We start from the raw sequence: 20,231 nt of genomic DNA, 5'->3' as shown, positions 1-20,231 counted from the left end.
GGGACCCAGCGGCAGCCCCTGTGTCTGCCCCTGAGGAGGCCTCACCGCATGGCTACAGAGCCCAGGTGGCTGGACACCAAGCCCAGAGTTTTGTCCTGTGAGTAGCTGGATGGGAGGACACCGAGCATAAGAAGCTGTGGCCCAGCTGTCGTAAGAGATGCTCCACCTTGCGGGACCTCCTGCTCCTCCCAGCGCCTGTGCAGACGGACGCCTGAGCGTGGCCGGCATGGTCCTCAGGGGCCTGCACATGGCTGGCCCTCGTCAGGCGTCCAGAGCCGGGCTGGAACGCAGCCCCCGGCATACACACACCCTTCCCTGGACGCCTGCCTGGGTGGGCATTTGCGCCCTGCATCCCTCTGGGAGTCTGCAGCCGGGACCATGCCAGGCAGAGGGTCCCCAGGGTGGCCTCAGGGGCCGCGTCTCTGACGGACGTCCATGGCAGGCAACACTCGCCGCCAGTGCGCCACCATGGCATAGGGGTCACGTCCTCGTAGTGGATCCTGGCGTTTGCAGGACAAGGCGCCGCTGCGGCCGTCCTGGGGGCCCTCAGGCAAGTCTGCTCCGGCTCCTGGTGCCACTCTATCCAACAGGTAGGTAGTTCCCCTGAGACCTGCGGGCCGAGACCACCTTCCTCCTGGGGGTCAGAAACAGCTGGGGGCCGTGGAACTGCGGCCCATCAGTCGGGGGGGACGCTTTGGTCACATGAGTCTTCCGAGCAGGACTATCGATCTAACTGTCCTCTGACCGGTCCAGCGTGCCGCGTCACCCGCCCCATGAGGCTCCGAGTTTTATTGCTGTGACAAATTGTGCCGTTTCGTCTCCTGCGGGTACAGGAACTGCAGTTACCAGAGTTCCTAGTTGCCTGAGAACCGGTCTTCTCTCCAAAAACCGTGCGAAAGTCCCCAAAACGCCGTGGGGCTGGCTGTCAGCTCTGTCGGGTCTCTCTGTGGGCATGTCACCCCCACACGAGACAATTGAGTCCCTCCTGTTCAGCCTTCCCTCCTCCTGCTGTGAGCTGAGGCCTCAGGGACTGTGCTGCACACGGGCAGCCGGAGCGGCCGACCCGGGGTCGTTCCTGGTTCCTGGTGGAGAGGGAACGTGCCAACATGAAGCCCCGCGGGTCCCAGCGCGCACAGGCTGGGGCGTCCCGCGACCCCGAGCGGGCTGCACGATCTCACTGCGAGGGAAAGCGAGCCCCTCCAAACGCTGCTCCACAGCTGCTGGGGGAGCCGTGGAGGACTGGCCCCGTCCCCCCCACTCCCATGCACGCGACGGACAGCGTCACTGACGTGGCTTTGGACTAACTTGCCATCTGGCTTTGCTGCTTTGGCTTGTGGTCGCCATTTGGAGGCTCGGGTCCCCCTCAGGAGCATGTCCAAGGTGGAGCTTCTTTCCGGTCACCTCCTCTCTTAGCCTGATGCCGAGTTGGGGCTTCTCCTCTTCCGTTTCCTGTGACACTTTGAGCGTCAAGTGGACAACCTCCTCCCAGGGCTGGCGGACCTCCCGCAAGGCGCCCTGGGCCCGTCACAGGGCCGTTCGGTGGGCGGCTGCACCTTCTCCGTTGCTGGGGCATCTGCCGCTTTTTCTGGGGCCCGTGGGCAGAATCGGGGCGGCGGGTGGGCCCCCTCACAGGACCTGGGCCGTCTAACGAGTGTTCACGGAACGAGGCTTTGGCGTAGTTGGTCCTTTTCGTCGCGTTTTGGCTTCTATCTCATTAATTTTTGTTCTTATCTTTATCGTTTCCTTCCTTTTGCTTTTTTGGGGTTATTTCCAAGTGGAACGCTTAGCTCTTTAATTTTCAGCCTTTTAAATTTTATGATGTAAACATTGAAGACCATAAATTCTTCTTGAAGGACTGTTTTCTCTGCATTCCATCAGTTTTGTTTTGAGATACATTTTCCTTTTTTTTTTTTTTTTTTTAGTTCTAATAATTGTTAGTGTCTGTTCTAATTACTTATTTGAAGGACGTGTGTTAATTTCTGAGCACTTGGATTTGGGAGCTTTTTAGCTCTTTTTACCTGGATTTCTAACCCAACGGGATCACAGTCCAGGAGCTCCGTCTACATCTGCCAGCCAGGTATTGGCGAAGGCGGGCTTTGCAGCCAGGGCCGGTCCTTCCTGCAAGCGCTCCCCGGGGTCTTTGCGGGGATACATGTTCTCCAGCCACATGCGTCCCTCTCCCTCACACACGCAGTCACGGTCACACCATCACAGCCGTGCGCACACAGTCACACGCTCGTTCACACTCAGTAGGTCCAGCTGCATGGTGTGCTGCTCAGACCCCTGCCTCTCGTTTGACTGGTTTCTTGCCTGACTCTGTCCCAGACCAAGAGCTGCGCCGAGGTCGGAACCCGTGACAGCGCCTTCATCAAACCCTCTGCGGCCATGTCAGTATTTGCGTCATCTGCTTTAAACTTCCATGATTAGGGCATTTAGAACTCTTGTATCTTTCTGTTGCGTGAACTCTTGTACAATTGTGAGGGGAACCTCTTGGGCTTTAGTAAGACTCTTTACCATAAAGTCTGCTTCCTGTTCCCAGACCTTTGCAGTAGGCAGGCTGACAAAACTCACGGACATAAACACACGTGAGGAACTCACGCGGAAGCTTTCTGTTCAGGTCTGGGGTATATAGTATAATCCGTTACATTTTAGTCCACATCTCCTTTCTCTCGGCTGACAAGCCTCCCGCTCACGGCCTCGGCATCCCCCGTCTGTCTTACGTCACAGTTCACACACGGACATTTCAGGACAGCGACGGCAGTGCCGCACCGACCCCAGGACCCCTGCGGGGCTGCTGAGCAGGGGCTGCGGGGAGCATCCACGCGGCAGCAGGTGGTTGACTGCGCTCTGTGTTTCCGGGACACGTCTCACTTCCCGGTTCATTTCTCTCATCTCCTCTGGATTTTTATTCTTTATTTTACTTTTATTGTGTTCTATTTATTTTATTTCTTTTTAAGTATATTTTATTGATTATGTTGTCACAGTTGTCCCAATTTATTCCCCTTTGCTCCCCTCTGCCCACTACCCCCCTTCCCTCCTGCAATCCCACCCCCCTTCGTTCATGTCCATGGGTCGTGCATGTAAGTTCTTTGGCTTCACCCTTCCCTATGTTATTCTTAACTTCCCCCTGTCTGTTTTGTACCAACCAATTATGCTTCTCAGTCCCTGCACCATTTCCCCATTTCTCCCCCCCCCCCCAGCTGATAACCCTCCAAATGATCCCCACACCTATGACTGTTCCTGTTCTGGTTGTCTGCTTAGTTGGACTTTGTTTTTATTTTTTTGGATTCAGTTGTTGGTAGTTGTGAGTTTGTTGTCATTTTAATATTCATAGTTTTGATCTTCCTTTTGTTAAATAAGTCCCTTTGACATTTCATATAACAATGGTTTGATGATGATGAACTCCTTCAGCTTTACCTTGTCTGGGAAGCACTTCATCTGCCCTTCCATTCTAAATGATAGCTTTGCTGGATAGAGTAATCCTGGTTGCAGGTCCTTGCTTTTCATCACATTGAATACTTCCTGCCAGTCCCTTCTTGCCTGCAAAGGTTCTTTGAGAAATCAGCTGACAGTCTTATAGGCACCCCTTTGTAGGCAACTCTCTGCTTTTCTCTTGCTGCTTTTAGGATTCTCTCTTTATCTTTCACCTTTGGCATTTTAATTATGGTGTGTCTTGGTGTGGTTCTCCTTGGGTCTAGCTTGTTTGGGACTCTCTGTGCTTCCTGGACTCGTATGTCTATTTCCTTCACCAAATTTGGGAAGTTTTCCTCCGTTACTTTTTCACATAAGTTTTCAATTTCTTGCTCTTCCTCTTCTCCTTCTGGCACCCCTGTGGTTTGGGTGTTGGCGTGTTTAAAGTTGTCCCAGAGGTTCCTGAGCCTCTTCTCATTTTCTTCAATTCTTGCTTCCTCATTCTGCACTGGTTGACTGTTTTTTTCTTCCTTATGTTCCAAATCATTGATTTGAGCCCCGGTTTTCTTCCCTTCACCATTGGTTTTGTGTGGATTTTCCTTTGTTTCACTTAGCATGGCCTTCACTTCTTCCCTTATGTGTTTGCCGTACTTGAGCATATCTGTCAAGTCTGTGAGCATCTTTATCACCAGTGTTTTGAACTCTGTATCTGTTAGGTTGGCTATTTCCTCGTCACTTAGTTCTCCCACTGGAACCTTGATCCGTTTCCCCTTTTGGGCCATACTTCTCTGTCTCCTCATCTTGACAGGCTCCTGGGTTTGTTTGCCTCTGTGTCTTAGTCAGAGCAGTTGCACCTGTTAACGTTTTAAGGGGCAGAGCCTTAGGGATTCGTCAGTACAGGGTGACCCGTTTCACCACGTTGTGATGCTGTATGTGGGGGAGGTGTCAGAAAGGGAACAATGCCCCCTGCCCAGCACTTGCCCCCTTTCCAGGAACTTCTCCCACTTCCGCACCGGACTGGTGCCCCTCTAGCTGCTGCCCCGGCCGTGTTTCCCAGAGTGGGTGGGTCTGCGGACGTACTAGGACCGTGGGGGCCCTTTAAACAAGCGGACTCTGCTGAGAGACTGGCGGTTTCTGTCTCCACCCCAACCCCCACTGGTTTGCACAGTCAGAAGCAATGAGGCTTGATTTCCCCGGCGCTGGGACCGTGAGCTTCGAAGTCTGGCAAGGAGCTGGGAACATTCCCCAGGTGTCCCTCCCCACTTTTTAAAACGTGTGACTGCGCTTTCTGCTGGCCTGCTGCCACCGCTGCTGCAGCCACCATGCTGCATCCTCTCCGCCCCTCCTACCTGTCTGGATGAGTATTTCTTCTTTATAGCTTTCTTTGTTGGACTTCCATGCAGTGATTTTCTGGAACTTCTGGTTGTTTCTAGTTTTGAGGTAGTTGTGTTCCCTCTTATTGTGGAGGGAGACGCAGTGTGTCTGTCTAGGTCTCCATCTTGGCCGGAAGTCTCCTTTGGATTTTTAGAGATTGTTTTTTATATTTAATTTTGTTTGCAATTATGTGAAACAATTGCATGATTCTAAGGCCGAATCTACAGCCAAGGCAATGCCCAGGACTCTAGCTGCCAGACCCTGAGGGCTGCTGGGGTCCCCAGCAAGGCTACTCGGGGGGACAAAAGCGGCATCAGCCCTGGGAGGTCATGTGCCCCTCACCCATCACTCTTACCTCCTGCACAGGTCGCCAGGCAGGAGGAAAGGATCATCCTGACCTCAGGGCTGCCCTACCACAAGGTGAGGACCCTGCCTGCGCCCAGTGCCCTGGCCCCCCCAACTCAGGCTCTGCCACGTGGGGATAGGCTGTGGGGCTTACCCAGCAGCGCTGGCCTCCTGGGAGGCTCCTGGGCCTGGAACTGGGGGACGGGGAGGCGGTCAGGCAATTCTGGGCTCAGCACCGCGTCTCTCCGCAGCTCCGGGCTCAGGTCCCGGCCGGGCACTGCTTCTTGGTGGACTCCTCCCTCAAGGCCCAGCAGCAGGCGAAGGCCGTGCTCCGGCATTTCAACGTTCATGTCACCCGCGCAGATATCTTCAGCCGCTGCCAGGTGGGTCCTGCGTGCCCCAGGCCTCCTCAGGCTGGCCTGTGAGCCCTGGGGAGCCACCTCTGTGGCAGGCGTCCCTAACAGGTAGCTGGACAGCAGAGGCCGTGGACCTGGGCCTTTCGGCCATCTGGTGTTTCCTCCTCTTCTCCCTGACTCACCCCCACACACCACGCGCAAGGTGGGGGACGGGCCAGGAGGCACCGAGGCTGATGGCTGGGGTCAGAGGGCGTCTATTAAGATTTGGGGAGTGTCTTGCCCCCAGGGGTAGCCTCCTGCAGGGTTCTGGCTGGAGTAAAGGAAACCCTTGACACCCTTTCTGGCTGGGGGTGTGGGTGCTGTTCCATTCTCCCGGGCGGTGCCCACAGCACAGGAGGCCCCTGGGTCCGCCCCGGCATCCAGAAGGTCTGGGTGAGGAAATCCCCAGGTAGGCGTTATGTCCTGGGTCAAGACCCAGGAGGGTTCTGGGGCCTGGGTGACAGATGTGGACTCACCATACAGGGAGGGGGCGCCTCTCTCCCCCTCTTGCTGGTGGGGTGTCCATCCGAGCTCTCAGGGCCCTGGGCTGTCTGGCTGAGGGGGAGGTGATGCAGGCTGGGCTTGGCTCCTCCCAGAACATTCCAGAATTTGTGCCACGGCAAGGTGGGGTCCACAGCACCGGCCCACCTGGCTCATTCCTGCCCCAGCCCCCCCAGCTGGCAGGCGCCCAGCAGAGTGTGAGGAAGGAAGGCCAGAGGGAAGCCCCTGTCTCCAGCTGGGTCCGCCGCAGGGACCCACGGTGGCCTCTGGGCAGTGGAAGTGCACTGGGGAAGGACAGGAACTGTGTCTGCTGCCTCTTTGTCCTCAAGCAGCAAGTGTTGCAAAGACCCCAGGACGTCCGGGAAGCAGGGAGGCATTTTAATGAGCTTTTCAGAATCTCTGCTGGTGCATTTTCTTGAGAAAACAGGAAGCTGGGGAGCTGGGCGGAAGTCCGCGCTGCTGACCTGGGAAGCCGCCCCCGCAGAGCAGCCAGCTCCCCATCAGGCCCGCGGGGGTCCAGGCCGGGAGGGCCTCGTGGGGCCCCACTGAGTGGCGCTTGGGCTGTGAGACAGCCCCTGGGGACGGCATGGGGGCTGACTCAAAGGCTAGGGACAGGCTTGTGCCCTGATGGGGACCCGTGCGTGACCGGTGGGAGAGGGCAGTGCTGGGTGGGACAGCAGTGGACAGATCTGGAGTGTTCCGACCACAGGGCAGGGAGGCAGGAGACCCGGGCAGTGGGGCTTGCACATGCGTGGCAGCTGTGACAGGTGCGGGCAGAGGGTGGCCAGCGTCCCAGGTCTGGGAAGGATGGTGCCAGGTCTGGGCTCACAGGGTCCGGTATGGAGGGTGGGGTGGGATGGGGAGGGGATCTAGGGGTCTCTGCCCCCAGCTCACTGCCGGGCCCCTCCCATTTGTGGTGGACACGCAGCCCGCACGTGGACAGCTGGTGAGCAGGACAGAGAAGGGTCCACGGCTTGACTCGGGCCCTGCGGCCACCCTGGCCAGTGTGGAAGGACACGGGGTGTTGGGGATGGGGTGGGTCCCCAGCAGGACCTGTGTATGTGGCCCCAGGGAGGGTTGGCTGCTGCAGGCGTGTGCTGTGAGACCAGACAATGTGCCCAGTGGGCCTCCAGCAAGTGGGGACCCCAGGACCTGGGAGCCACTGAGCCTCACAGCCGTCCAGCTATCCCCTACCTGGGCTCCACTCCAGAGAGAGCAGGCTGTGTACCCAGGGCAGCGCCCTCCCTGGGCGGTAGACAGGTGTTCTGGGGGGTCCACAGGTGACCACGAGGTTCCCTGAAAGGCCAGAGTGAGTGGAGCCAGGTGAGCAGAGAGGCGGGTCCCTAAGAAGCCAGATTTCTATGTTGGAGCCTGGGTTAGTGACCGCGGAGGCGCGCTGGGCATGATGGGAGGACCGGGCTCACCCTGTGTCATGTCAGCCAACTGGTGGCCTTGGTGCTTCAGCCAGATGTTGGGTCCCTGTCTCCTAGAGCAGAGGCAGCCCCCAGCCAAGCAGCAGTGGCCCTGAGCATGGGGTCCGTGCGGGCCTCGGGCCTCCTTCCCACCCGCTCCCTGAGCCCCTCAGTGTGGCATCCCTGGGAACCCCAGCTCCACCCGAGCAGCAGCTGGGAACAGCTGACCGCCAGCCCTGCACACGGCTGTCCCCACTCCCGGCCCAGGGTGGGGGCCGAGGGGGACCAGATGCCTTCCCGCAGGTGGACACCGACAAGCCCAGGAAAGGTGCCCCCCAGGCGCCCCAAGGTGGCGGCGGAAGGCTTAGCGCAGTGCAGGCTAGACCCAGGGGGCCGCAGCGACGGCTGGGCGGGCTCATAAGCCTGTCTGGGCACCAGAGGGCGCCGGCCGGCCGAGAGCGGCTCCTGGGACTGACCCAGGGCGGACCCCGTCCTGCACCCCAGCGGCCCACGAGCTCGGGCTGCTGGCTCAGAGCCTCTGCTGCCCCCCAGCCCTCCAGTTCTGGCCGCCTCCCTGGCGAGCTCCCACCACCAGGCTGAGTTTCCATTTCTTTTCCTTCCTTCTGCTATTTTGGTGCTGTTCCCAGAGGGAAAACCCGCTCAGCCCACGAGGGTTCCCAGAGCAAGGCAGCCGCTCCTGGCGCCGAGGCATCGGGGCCCTGAGGAGGGAGTGAAGGTGGGAGCGGGCCAGGCAGGGGTCTGCAGCCGCGCCAGCCCCACGCCCGGCCCCACACCCGGCCCCTGACCTGAGCGGTGTGGCCCTGGCGGGGGCCCTGGGCCCTGGGCTCCGAGTCCTGGAGTGCCCGCTGTGAGAACAGGGAGCCCTCCAGCCACCGAGCTGCCTGGCCGGTGGGTCAGGGGCAGCAGGCTCCTCCTGGAGGGCGGGGTGGGGCCCTGAAGCAGGTGACCTGGGCCTGGGACGATGATCATCAGGAGCATCTGCCAAGAGGACATTCCCAGTCCCGTCCGCCCTGGGAAAGTATTTTATCAAAGAAATTTGAGTTAAAAAAAAAGCCTACGCACGAACCCCTGACATGGCCCAGCGACACATCTATTTTTACTGTCCCTCCGGTCCCCTCCACATGGTGGGGAGAGGCCCCCGGCGTAGGCGCGGGACTCTGGGGCAGCGCCCCTCATGCCCACAGCCGGAGCCCAGAGCCGGGGAGCACCCGGGATGCCCGCGCCCGGCCTCGTCCTCTGGCCTGGAGACCCTGCCTCGCTGGCGGTGACCAACCCCAGACACAGGGACAGACAGGAAGAGGCTCCGCGGCGCTGACCCCACCCCTCCCCGGCCTTTGTGCTGCCCGGCCCCCAGCCCAGTTCCCACACTCAGTGCCCCCGGGGTCACGCAGGCACAAAGGCTGAGGGAGGGCGGCCAGCGCCCTGCTCCTGAGGCTGCGGGAGGGGCGCCCGGGAGCTAGCAGGACCTGTGAGTCGGAGCCACGGGCCAGGGTGGGGCTTCCAGGGCTGTCTCAAGGGTCGTGGGGGCCACCAGGCAGGTCCTGGCAGGGCGGGGGCCCCGCATGCCCCAGACTTGGGACGCTGGCTGGGGTGAGGGCCAACGGGCAAGGTCAGCACAACCCCCAGGGGTGACCAACCCCCAGGCGGGTCACCACATCCCCTGAGGCCGCCCCAGCCCTCCCCACAGCCTGTAGGGCCTCCCGGTCTCCCCCTTCCCCTTCCAGAGCAGCCCTGGGTCTCAGCCAGTGCCCAGCCTTGGTTCCCACCACATGGCCCTTGGGGGACTGGGGACCTGGACCCCACCTCCCAGGAGACCCCTCGCTGCTGGTGGCCCCAGTCCAACCCCGGCCACTTCAGGAAGGATCCTGGCATGGCTGACCAGCCCGACGCCCACACGCTTCACGCAGAAGCTCAGCTGCTGCTGGACGTGGTGTCCCCGCAGTGTCGTCCCCGGGGCCAGCCTAGGCTGAGGGACCGTCAGCGGCGTCTCTGCATCTCTGCGCCCGTGCCCGGGGAGGAGCTGGGAGTCCTCGGCCTGGTTCACACCCTTGCTCCTTCCATGTCTGTGTCTGGCGGCGTGGGGGGGGGCCAGTGGGGGGAGACCCGACCCACAGTCAGCGCCACTCCTCTCTGAGCAGGGGCTTCTAATGGGCCTTCCCGCCCATGGTCTGGGGGCCCCTCAGGACAGGCTCCCCAGCTGCACCCCTGGATGTTGGCAGAAGAGTAGACACGTGTCCACCTCAGAAGGGGTGACAAGCTTCAGTCAAAACACAGGGGACACCCAGACAGGGCCTCCCTGCTGCCTGGTTGCTGTGGCGGGGGGACCACGGTCACACGTGCCCGTCTGCCACGGGTTTCAGCCGGTCCACATGCACGCAGCCACCCACAGCCAGGACCCCGGCCTGGGCCAGGCTGGTGGGACAGTCTCAGGGCCCTGGGGCCGTGAGGACAGGCAGCGGGGCGCACGGGGAGGCCGCGGGGGGTCCGGAGTCAGCACAGGCACACGGGCGGCGCTGTGCCTCCGTCTCAGGCCTGCGGCGGGTTAGGAGAGCCCCCGGCACAGGTCCGAGGACCCGGGTCCTCCTGCCCCCCTGCTCCTCGCCTCCACTGGCCACTGTCCTGCTCCCCCAGTCATGGAACCAGCAGGAGCCACTCGGCCAGTGCCCAGGCCCGCCGCTCCCAGGGCTCTGGCTAGGGCCTGGGTGGGCTTGGGGGAAGCGGGGAAGGAGGGCGTGCCTTGCCCGTGGCGGGGGGACACAGGCCTCCGGGGGCAGGGGAGGCTCAGGGCTGCTGAGCGGGGGCACCCCATCTGTCTGTGGGACCCCGAGGCTCAGGCTGGGGGTAAGCAGCACACCGCAGCCTTCGAGCTAAATCAGGTGGAATTCCAACCTCAGCACCCAGTTACCCACCCATGTGCTCCCAGCCCCACTGCCTTTGCCGGGACAGAGCGTGCCCCTCCAGGAGAGCTCCCCGCCCCCGCCCCCAGCCCGGCCGGTGCAGGGACTGACCCGCGGCCAGGGGCTTCGCTGGCATCTGACAGCGGGGGGTGGGGGGGCACTCTTCCTGCTTTGGAGCACTGGCAGCCCCAATGCAGAGGTGGGGCCCTGAGCTGGGGGCCAGTCAGCCCCCAGGTGGGTGGCGACAGCCTAGCTCAGGACAGCAGACCTTCCTGCAGACACGCTATCCACTGGGCCCTGGACGGAGGAGGCAGGACAGGCTCCCCAAGGGGTGAGGTCCAAGCAGCCACAGGTAAAAGAGGCCACGGGAGGTTGTGGTTCGAGTCTGGGGTGGGTCCCTAAGGTGACCAAGCAGGGCCTGCCAGGCAGTGACTGCTCCTTCTGTGTCCTGACAGGGTGGGGGCCCGCGGAGGGACAGCCAGTGCAGCAGGGCACCCTGGGGATGTGTGCGCACCCCCCACCTGGCCACCCATCCCCCACAGCTGCAGAGCAAGACGGGCTGAGGAGAGGGGGACTTCCCCTTCCCGCCCCAACCTCCTCCCAGGCTCTTCTGAGGCCAGGGATGGCGGGGCCTGGGGGCCACGCTCTGCTCTGTGCAGGGTGGACCTGGGAGGAGGCCCCTGACAGCCGGGGGGGGGGGGGGGGGAAGGAGCCTCAGGAGCAGGAGCCCTGTGAAGGGTGAGGCCCACTCAGCCAAGCCCTGCACCCTCCCTGGAGTGGGGCGTGCAGGCAGGGGCAGAGGTACAGACAGGGTGGGGGTCCCTCAGAAAAGTGGGGAGAGTTGGGCTCAGGCAGAAACTGCTTCTTCCTATCTGATGAGGTGCAGATGCTTGGTCTGACTCAGTGTCCCTGGGAGGGGCAGGAAGGGGTGGGGCCAGGAAACCTCTAACCCTGTGCTCCTCCAGATGCTGCCCCGTCGCGGCTGCCAGCCCCCCACCTCCACCAGCCCCTGGTCCCCGCCACCCTCTGCAACATCCTTGGGCCCCACCCGTCATACCGCAGCTCCTGCAGCATCTGACCTCCCACCCACCCCACCTGGCTGCCGAGTCCCAGTGCAGGTGTTGCTTCCTCCAGGAAGTCCTCCAGGCCGCGGCCCAACCTCAGAACGCCGCTGCTCTTTGGAAGAGTACTTTGAGGTTTCTCTCACCCCAGACAGGGCAATGGTCCCTGCTGCAGGCCCCAAAGACGTGAAGGCAGGGCTTGGGTTCAGGGCCTGCCACCTGCTGTCTGAGCGCCTGGCGCCTCCGCGGGAGGGGACAACCCGGGCCTTCCCTGGCCCCACGGGGCCTCGACCCCTCCCCAACTTCCCCAGCCTGCCCTGCCTGACTGGCGCCCGCTCTCCCCCTCCCCCGTGGCCCTAGGCTGTCGGGGTCCCCCAGCCCCCCTTGCTATTCCACAGCCTTGGGAGGGAAGAAGCCCCGACCCCGACACGCGGGGCCCTGGGCGGGCCGGGCCCCCGAGCGCCCCTCCACCACCGGCACCTCACCAACCCCCGCCCGGGCGCGGGAGGGCGGCTGGGCAGGCAGGCGGCCGGCCGTTTGCTTTTGAATCTCCGCCCGGAGCCCTGAGTGGCCCTTTCAAAGGCCGGCGGGGGCGGGGGCCGTTCCCAGGCCGCCCCGCCCTCCCAGCCCGCCCCTCCCCCCGCTTTCCCACGCGGCCGCCGGCGGTTCTCACGGCCGCCGCCCCTCCCCCGCCTGGGAACGGCGCTGCGCCGGGGGTGCCCGGCGGTCCGTACGGGGGGCGCCTCTCCGGCTCCGCGGGAACTGAGGGCGGGGGCAGTAATGCGCCTGAGGGTCGCTTGGTTGGGGGGATTTCTGCCGCTGGGGGGGCTGCTGAGGTGGGGACCCCACGGGCGGGCGGAGGTGTGCGCTGCCTGGGGAGGGGGCGCCTACTGCGGGGGCCGAGTGGGGAAGAGCCACCCCCCCGCCCCCCAGGGCTTGAGGTCAGAAGGCATCGTCTGGTCCCCATTCTCTCCGCTTTTACCCAGGACAGGTGGTAACCCCCCGCCCCCCTCACAGACAAACCGGGGACCCCAGGCAGGCCCTGGTTGGCGTCTCTGGCCGAGACCCCTGCTGAATGGCCTTGGCCACCTCGGCACAGTCAGGACCCCGCGGGCCCCCAGCCCACCAGGCGGGAGGGACTGTGAGGTCTCGTGCCCGTGGGCCAGCCTGGCTGCGCTGTCAGCGCGCACACGGGCTCCGCACGGGCGGGGCCGCGGGGCCTGGGCACCTGCCCGCCGGCAGCCCCTCCTCCGTGTCCCTGGGGGGCAGCGCGCCGGGTCAGGCCCCAGTTGTTACCCACGCCCCTCCTTCTGCCCCGCGCAGCCCCCTTCCTCCCCTGCCGTCAGAGGGACCCGCGCGGGTTCGCCCCAGCTTGGTTGTCGGCCCCCCTTGGCCACTTGGCAGGCGTGTCCTGGGTTTGGCCCAGGGGCTCCCCTTCCAGAGAGTCTGGGGCAGGAAGTGGGCCCAGCGGCGGTGGGGAGAGGCTGGTCCAAGGGAGCCAGACCCCCACCGTGCTCGCCGCCCAGTGGGGTGTGCACAGCACCTGTGCAGGCTGCCCACGCAGACACCGTCAGGGGTGCACGTGGAGTCACAGGCAGTCCCACGTCCCTGTCCCTGAGTGGCGCCCGCACGCAGGTGCACGCTCCGCTGCTCTGACTCCCGCACCCCTCATATGTGGGCGCCTATGAGACACCTGCTGGGTGCCTGCTCTGGCACACGTGTGCACAGCCTGGCCCTCTGGAGACTCCTTGGGACACGGACCGTGACCCCTGACCCCCAGGGGACCTGCACTGTGCAGCCTCGCCTGAGGCCCATCCCCCACTCTGTGCAGACATTGTCCTGGCCCCACAAAGGGGCTGGACTGGGTGGAGGAGGGGCTGGGCCCGTGGGAATAGGCCTTCCTGGGCCTGGGGGCGGGGCGCATGGCAGCGGGGCCCCTGCAGGGCCACCATCCCAGGTCCTGGGGCTGAGGGCCAGGCCTCGGCCTGGGGGCCCAGCGCTGCTCCCTGGGAACAAGAGAGCAGGCCAGGGCACACTCCCCAGCCGGGAGCCCCCTGGGGGCCTGGGCCCGGCCCTCCTGCCTCAGCGTGTGCCCAGAGGGCTGTGCTGCCCGTCTTGGCTTCCAGGAGAGGGGGCTGCAGTCCCCGTGCCTCCACCCCAGCTCCTCTGTAGTGTAATTCGGGGCCAAACAGGGAGGGACAGCACCCAGCACTGGGGCCGGGGGGGCCTTGATGGGCGAAGTTGGGTGATGCGCTTGTCTTGGAGGAGGCTCCTGGGCCGTGTCACCTTTGGGAGCAGATGGCTCAGGGCCCCACAAGTTGCTGCCGGGACCTGGACAGCGTGGGAGAGTGAGGTGTGGAGCAGCTCCAGGCCTCGGGCTCCTAATTGCTTCCTCCCAGCCGGTCCCGCCCCTCCAGCGAGGTGTCGGGGCAACGCTCCGGGCCGGCCTCGATTCCAGCCCTATGTCCCGCACCCAGCACCATTTGTGGGGCATCTCTGGGGAGTCAAGGTGGACAAGCCAGTGGGAGGGGTTGGGGACCCACTTCTCTCAGGATAGCGATCCTGGATGGTGTGGGGGGATTAGGGTGCCCATCAGGGACCAAATGGGTGACAGTCGCCCTGAGGACAGGGACACTGGAATCCTGAAGCTGAGACCTGCCCGTGTCCCCCATTTCCTGGACATGAGTAACCGGGAAGGTGCCGAAACTGCCTGTGGCCACGCTGGCATGTGGGCGACCTTTCCCTCCGCGGTTTTGCGCTTTGTGTTCCAGTTTGCTCTGTGGTCCTTCACTCGGGAGCAAGTCGCAGCTCCTCTGCCCAGGCCCCTGTCCTCCTCCTGCAGGGTCAGAAACCCCAGAAAAGGGCTCGGAGTCACCAGGCCGCCCACACCTCCCCTCCCCCCCCCCTGGGCCTGGTTCCACTGCAGGGCAACCGGGGCCCAGCAGTGTTTGCCCTCAGGCCGGAACCCAGGTTCCCAGGCTTGGCCCGTGCGTAGAAGCAAAGGGTCCGAAACCTCGCAGGGAGTCAGCGCCAGGGCGAGCTCAGAGTGGAAGCCCCTCAGACGGGGACACCAGAGCGGCCTGGCCCCATCTCCCGGCTGGAAGGTAGGGCCGGAGCCTCTGGACCAGGCCAGGGGCCTGCTGGGCAGGAAGAACGGGCAGATGCCTGGGGCGGGGAGCCTCACCCAGGTCCTCCCTGGGCTCCCAGCCTGGACCAGCCCTTGTGCTGCCCAGCACCCTTGGGGTCACTGTGCTCTGTGCTGCTCCTGCCTCGGGGCCCCACGAGCTCGTGTAGCACACCTCCCTTCTGCCTCAGCGCCCCCTCAGTGAGGCCTGGGGTGCAGGGACGGGGCCCCGGGGTGTTTCGAGGCAGCCACAGACCTTAGCAGTTTGCAGCACCCAGTGGTGGGAGGGGCCGGTGGGCTCCGGGCGGGAGTCTGTGAGGGCCCCCCTCGGCGCCTCCCGCCCGCCCGCCCGCCCACCACACTCTGCGGCCCCGCGGGGCCTGCCCGTGGAGCCCTCGCCCCAACCCCAGCTGGCTCAGCCCCGCTGCTTGCTGTGTGAGCACAGCAGGCACCTGCGGGCCCGCGGACCAGGGCGGTGCACGTGCAGGTGGAAACACAGACCGTCTTGGGGACACAGTTCTGGACAGACACAGAGACCTTGCCTCTCAGCCCCAGCTCGTTGGCCGAATCCCGAGAAAGCAGGCTGGCTCTTAGGTGTGGCTCTCGGCACCTGGGAATGGCCCCGCTCAGCCCTCCAGCTCCTGGCCCCCAAGTCTCAGCCTCAGAGCAAGGGAAGGCATCCCCCGGGGCTGCTGCAGCCCCTCCTCAAACCCCCTGGAAGCCTCGCAAGGCGGACCCCCCCGGGCGTGGCTGGAGTGGCCGGCCTGGAGGTGCAGGGGCTGCAGAGAGTGGACCTCCAGGTCGGGCCTGCCAGGTTGCGGGGCCACAGGCCCATCAGCCCCAGGACCAGGCCCCTGTGGTGGCCTAGCCCCCGGGAGGCAGCCTCCTGCCCAGGCTCCTGCGCCTGCTCCTGCCCAAGGCTGTCCCTGGCCTGCCCTGAGTCAGGCGGCACGGCGGGCGTTGGCTCTGAAGCCTCGGGAGCCGTGGGAACCGGGTGCACAGGCGGACCCCTGGGACCGGGGAGCCAGGAGCCTTCCCAGCCCCTCCTGCCCCGCTCACCTGGCCCCTCCCTTCCAGCCAGGATCTGGGGGCGGCCAGCCCTGCCCTCAGGCTCCGGCACCAGATGGGGGCAGGCACAGAGACGGGCAGAACCCTAGGCCTCTGTCCTCACTGGTCTCTGCCCACGGGCATCCCCAGGCCAGGGTCTGCACAGCCCACCCAGGACGTGGGCATGGCTCAAGTGTCACCTGCACGTACCCCTGGCTGGGGGGCAGTGTAAGGCTAAGGATGCTGTGTGGGGTCCTGGCCAGCCGAGGGCCCTGTGACTGAGCAAGTTACTCAGCTCCTCGGAAGCCCCCTTTCTTCAAGATGGAAGGCCAGAGCCTCCGCCACCCCCACTCAGTGTCAGAGAGGGACCTCAGGTGGGTGGGCACTGAACCCGTGACCAGGCAAGAGCTCAGAGCGAGCCCCACTGGGACAGCGCCACAGCCTCCCCGAGGGGTGGCCACTGGCCACCCACAGCAGGGGGCCTGGCAAAGGCTGCGGAACCAGAGTGGACGGGGACGGACGGGAAGCCCTGGGTGCCAGGCCCTCCTGCAGATGGGAAACGCGGGGCAGAGGGCGGGCGAGCAGGTGAGGAACCGGCTCTTCCAGCCCCGGGGCAGGGGGAGGGGGCAGGGCCTCTCAGGGCCCATTGGGGTGACAGTGGGCAGCAGCCGTGGGAAAAGCGGCACTGGAGGTTCCCGAGGGTGTGGCCAGGTCCCTGTGGATGGCACCAGGCGTTTGTCTGGGTGCCGTGACTCAGCGTGAGCTGGCAGCCCCGCCCAGGTGCACAGGCCGGGCCCAGGCCCTGGGAAGGAGGGCAGACCCCTCACGGAGGGCCCTGCTCCACCCTCCCGTGGCTGCTCAACCCCCCCCCCCCCCCCACCGCACCTGCTGGTGCTGGCCCCTCGGGTGGCCCGACAGGCAGTGCCTGGGCCCCTGTGGCTGGCAGCCCAGGGCAGCAGCGGGGCTGGGCCCGGAATGACCGCAGGCCAGACCTGCAGCCAGGGCTTTTTGCCTGCCCTCCTGGCCCAGGGAGCCCCTAGCCCGTGGCCAGGGAGCAGGGCCCCTGGCAGCTGCCCTGTGCCAGAGACCACCGAGTCAAGTGGCAGGGGCACAAGAGGCCCCTGAGGGGTAAGGAGGGCTCTGCCTTGGGATCTGCCCAGCCCAGCAGAGGCGGCCCCGCCCACCGGCTCCGCCAGGTGTTGTACCAGATGTGGGCTCACCCTGCAGCTCCGGGCCCTGAGGCCACCGCCTACCCTCCCTCCAAGAGCCATGTCATCCAGGGCACTTGCCCGGCTCATCCAGGAAGGTGGGGAGTGATTGCAGTAGCACAGATGGTAGCCCATCCCTCCTGGGACTGAGGAACCCACCCACCCGCACAGGCCCTGTCCTTGGCTCGCCTTCTTCCCACAAGTGGGTCCGATGTCCCATGTCTGGAAAGGCTGTGACCAGTAACCAGTAACCAGTATGTGCAGCTCCGTAGGTACCTGCAAATCCCTCCCTGGAAGCTGGGTCTCCGTGGACACAGGCCCCTCCTCTTCTGTGCCCCCACATGCCCCATCACCCAAGGACCCCTGGACCCTGGGGTCCAGACCTACCCCTGCCAGACAGTGGCCCTCATGCAGCAACCCCAGACAGCTGCGTTGGGAAGACAGGATGGACCCTCCAAGCCTGGTCAACATCCCAGAGTCCATGAGAGCAGTGAGGCCAACCTGAGCTCGCAGGGGCCTGCTGCCTGTCCTGGACAAAGAGTCCTGCATAGAAGCACGTGGCTGCCAGGTCCCTGAGGTGGCACGGATTCATGCCGCCACTGCAAGGGTCCCGGTCTCCCCAAGACAGGCTCCAGGTCAGGGCAGCCGTAGGTGTACCCCATGCCCGCCACAACCCTTCCCTGCTGGGCCCTGCATGCCCTGGGTTGCAGAGAACAGCTGCAGTGATGGCAGTGCCCTGCAGGGTCTCAGGAACTAGAAGCCGCTGCAGACAGGGAGGACTCCCAGGAGGTGGTGTACCTGTGGTCTTGGAGGCAGAGAAAGGGATGTGTCACTGACTCAGTGAAACACCCTGGGCAGACCCAGAGCTGCAGGGAGCATGGGACTGAGGGAGGGCATTGAGGGGGGGTTCCTCCCTTGGCTTCAACACCCGCTCTGCCCCCAGGTCTGTAACTGTGACCAGTACCTGAAGGTTTCCAAGGACACGATTAAGCAGCTTGTGAGGCTCAGTAGCCACCAGAAAGGCCCCAGCAGCTCAGGTGAGCACACCCAACAGGGAGCAGGCGACGGCAGCCCAGCCGTTGGCTGCTCTGGGGCTCACCCGCTAGCAGTGCAGGCCAGGGTGGTGGCGGGTGCGGACATGCGGCGGGTCAATGCTCCCGGCAGGGCCAGAGCTGCACCTGGGCTCCTGTCCGTGTGGTGCACGTGCTGCCTGGGTAGGGGACCAGGAAGCTGAGGCAGGCGAGGCCCCTCCAGCTGGTGGACACCAGTCCCTCTCCAGTGGACCCTGCTCGGCTACCGCCCACCCAGACACACGCATCGCTCATGCATCAGTGACACTCAGCACGCTGAACGTAGCGGAGCCCGGGCAGACAGGAGAGAGGGCAAGCCCAGCTATCCACCCCCTACCAGGGCGAGGCCTGCCCAGGAACTCAGTTTCCCTTTTTGTAAAACCAGAAGAAGAGGGTGCGGGGCTGGGGCAGCAAATGTGCGCTGCCACCCGAGACGCTGTTGCCCCACTCTCCAGAGAGAGGGGCCCCAGCGGGGGGCCGTGCAGGGAGCCTCCGCGGGAGGGCAGGGTCGGGCGGATAGAGGGCATCTTAGGACCCTCTTATGGGGTCATCCCAAGGCCAGGGTGCCTCTCCAGGAAGCTGATGTCCCCACCCAGCTGCTGCTGTCTTCCCCACCTTCCTCTGAGGTTCGGGGCCACCTACACAGTGGGCGAGCCATCTTGACAGCCCACATCCAGCCCCAGGCAGCTCCCAGCCTGGGCAGTGCCTTCCACGGGGGCCACAAGGCTGTCTGGGCCCTGGTGCACCACCCAAGGCTCTCTCCGGCCCTGGCTGGGGTCACAGGCTGGGTCGCAGCAGGGAGGCCAGATGGAGGTCGTGGCCTCTCTGGGCTCCAGAGAGGCAGCAGGCTGAGGCAGGGGCACTGTGCCTCCAGACCCCGGCTGCGGGCCGTCTGGGGATGTCTGTAGAGAAATGTTTGCCAGCCAAATCACAAGGGTCAGCAGGACCCGGAAGGCCACTTCCCCCACCTGCTGGACAGGGCCCCTCGGCTGTCCTGCCTGTGGCTCTGCATTGGCTCTGAAGCCTGGGGCAGCCTGGCCGGCTTCCTGTGCTCTTGGGGGCGGGGGGACTCTCCCAGGGTCTCTCCCTGCACCCTGAGCTCCAGCCGGTCCCCTGGGTCCCTGCCCGCCTGCCCTGGTGCTGGCTGGTTGTGCAACTGCCTCCTTGGCAATCGGCTTATCTGCTCATCGCCACAGCTGGCCTCCCGCCCCCGTCCCCACCCCCGCCCCGCAGCCCGTTCTCAGGCCCCCAAGTGCCCGAGTCAGCCGATCTTGCGTCCAGAACATGTTTCCCAAGGACCTTTGAGTCCCAAGAACGTTCTAAGGTGTGAGTTCCCGTGGGAGGGGCCCCTGCCCTTTGCCCTCTCCACTGGGGGTTGGGGGAGAGGCTGGGGCTGCCAGGCCCTGTCCTCAGGAGTCCCTGACACCCTTGATTGACAGGTGACGAGGCCCAAATCAAGAACACACAGGAGCCAGGTGAGCATGGGGCTGCCCATGAGGACACGTGGGGTCCCGGCACCGGGACCCACCACTCAGGTGGCATTTGGGTCCTGGTCCAGTAGGGGGACTGCTCTGAGGAGATGGTCCCTGTGCCCTAGGCTGGAGGGGGCACAATGGCAGAGAGTGATGGGGAGAGGGGGCCGGGGTCCCCAGGGGGGATGAGGGTCTGGCGCTGGGAGACCAGGAGGAGCTGCCGGAAGCCGGGGGCCTCAGGGAGGCTGCTTGCACTGCTCCAGGCCCAGCCACAGGGGAGACGCCTGGGGGCAGCACCCACGACCCTCCTTGCCACTGGCTGGAAGGGGCAGGCCTGCAGACCAGCGTCCCGGCCACGCTGCGCAACGGCACGCGGCTGCAGCTGGCAGGGGTCCCGGCGGGCGTGCTGCAGCGGCCGGAGCTGCAACACTTCTACTGCTGCACGGGCTGTGGCAAGGTCTTCTGGGAGGGCTCCCACCTGGGCCGCATCACCGCGCAGTTCCACGAGGTCCTGGACAGTGTCCCCTGCTCCCACAAGCCCAGCCCAGCGCCCGGCCCTGCCAGCATCCCCCCGTGAGGGCGCCTCAGGTCCCATGGCCTTTATTGTGACAATAAAAGTGGAGAAGGCCCCACCTGCATGGGCTGTGGCTGCGGACTCATTCGTGCGTATCACTCACTGCCCACATGTGACCCACGGCTTTGGGGCAAAGGCAAAGGTCTCCCAGTGGCCAAGACGCTGGGCCCCGGGCCCTGAGCTGAGGACTGCCCAGTGCTCGGGAACGAGGTGGATGGGAGGTGGGAAGGGCACGCCCGGTAGAGGAAACGGTCTGGGCAAAGGCCCAAGGGCTGGGCCGAGGTGGCTCCCCAAGGCAGCCAGAGCTTGGTGAGGCTGG

At 64.4% G+C, this 20,231-nt stretch overlaps 1 protein-coding gene across 1 annotated transcript in view; it reads left to right on the top strand.

Annotated features, from left to right (window-relative positions):
• The window catches only part of EXD3 (exonuclease 3'-5' domain containing 3), a 41,410-nt gene extending 21,434 nt beyond the window's left edge, over positions 1–19,976 (top strand). The window contains exons 17-21 of the mRNA XM_090275298.1: positions 5,152–5,205; positions 5,382–5,513; positions 17,740–17,833; positions 19,306–19,341; positions 19,602–19,976. Coding sequence (XP_090131424.1) covers positions 5,152–5,205; positions 5,382–5,513; positions 17,740–17,833; positions 19,306–19,341; positions 19,602–19,915 — 630 coding nt within the window. The 3' untranslated portion in view covers positions 19,916–19,976. The remainder of the gene's footprint in view (positions 1–5,151; positions 5,206–5,381; positions 5,514–17,739; positions 17,834–19,305; positions 19,342–19,601) is intronic.
• Positions 19,977–20,231: the final 255 nt, after the last annotated feature.

The sequence above is a fragment of the Furipterus horrens genome, unplaced genomic scaffold (genome assembly GCF_987537825.1).
Source record: "Furipterus horrens unplaced genomic scaffold, mFurHor1.1.pri manual_scaffold_4, whole genome shotgun sequence".
Taxonomy (NCBI): Eukaryota; Metazoa; Chordata; class Mammalia; order Chiroptera; family Furipteridae; genus Furipterus; species Furipterus horrens.
The sequence above is the reverse complement of the archived record's forward strand: the minus strand, read 5'-3'. Positions and strand labels throughout refer to the sequence as shown.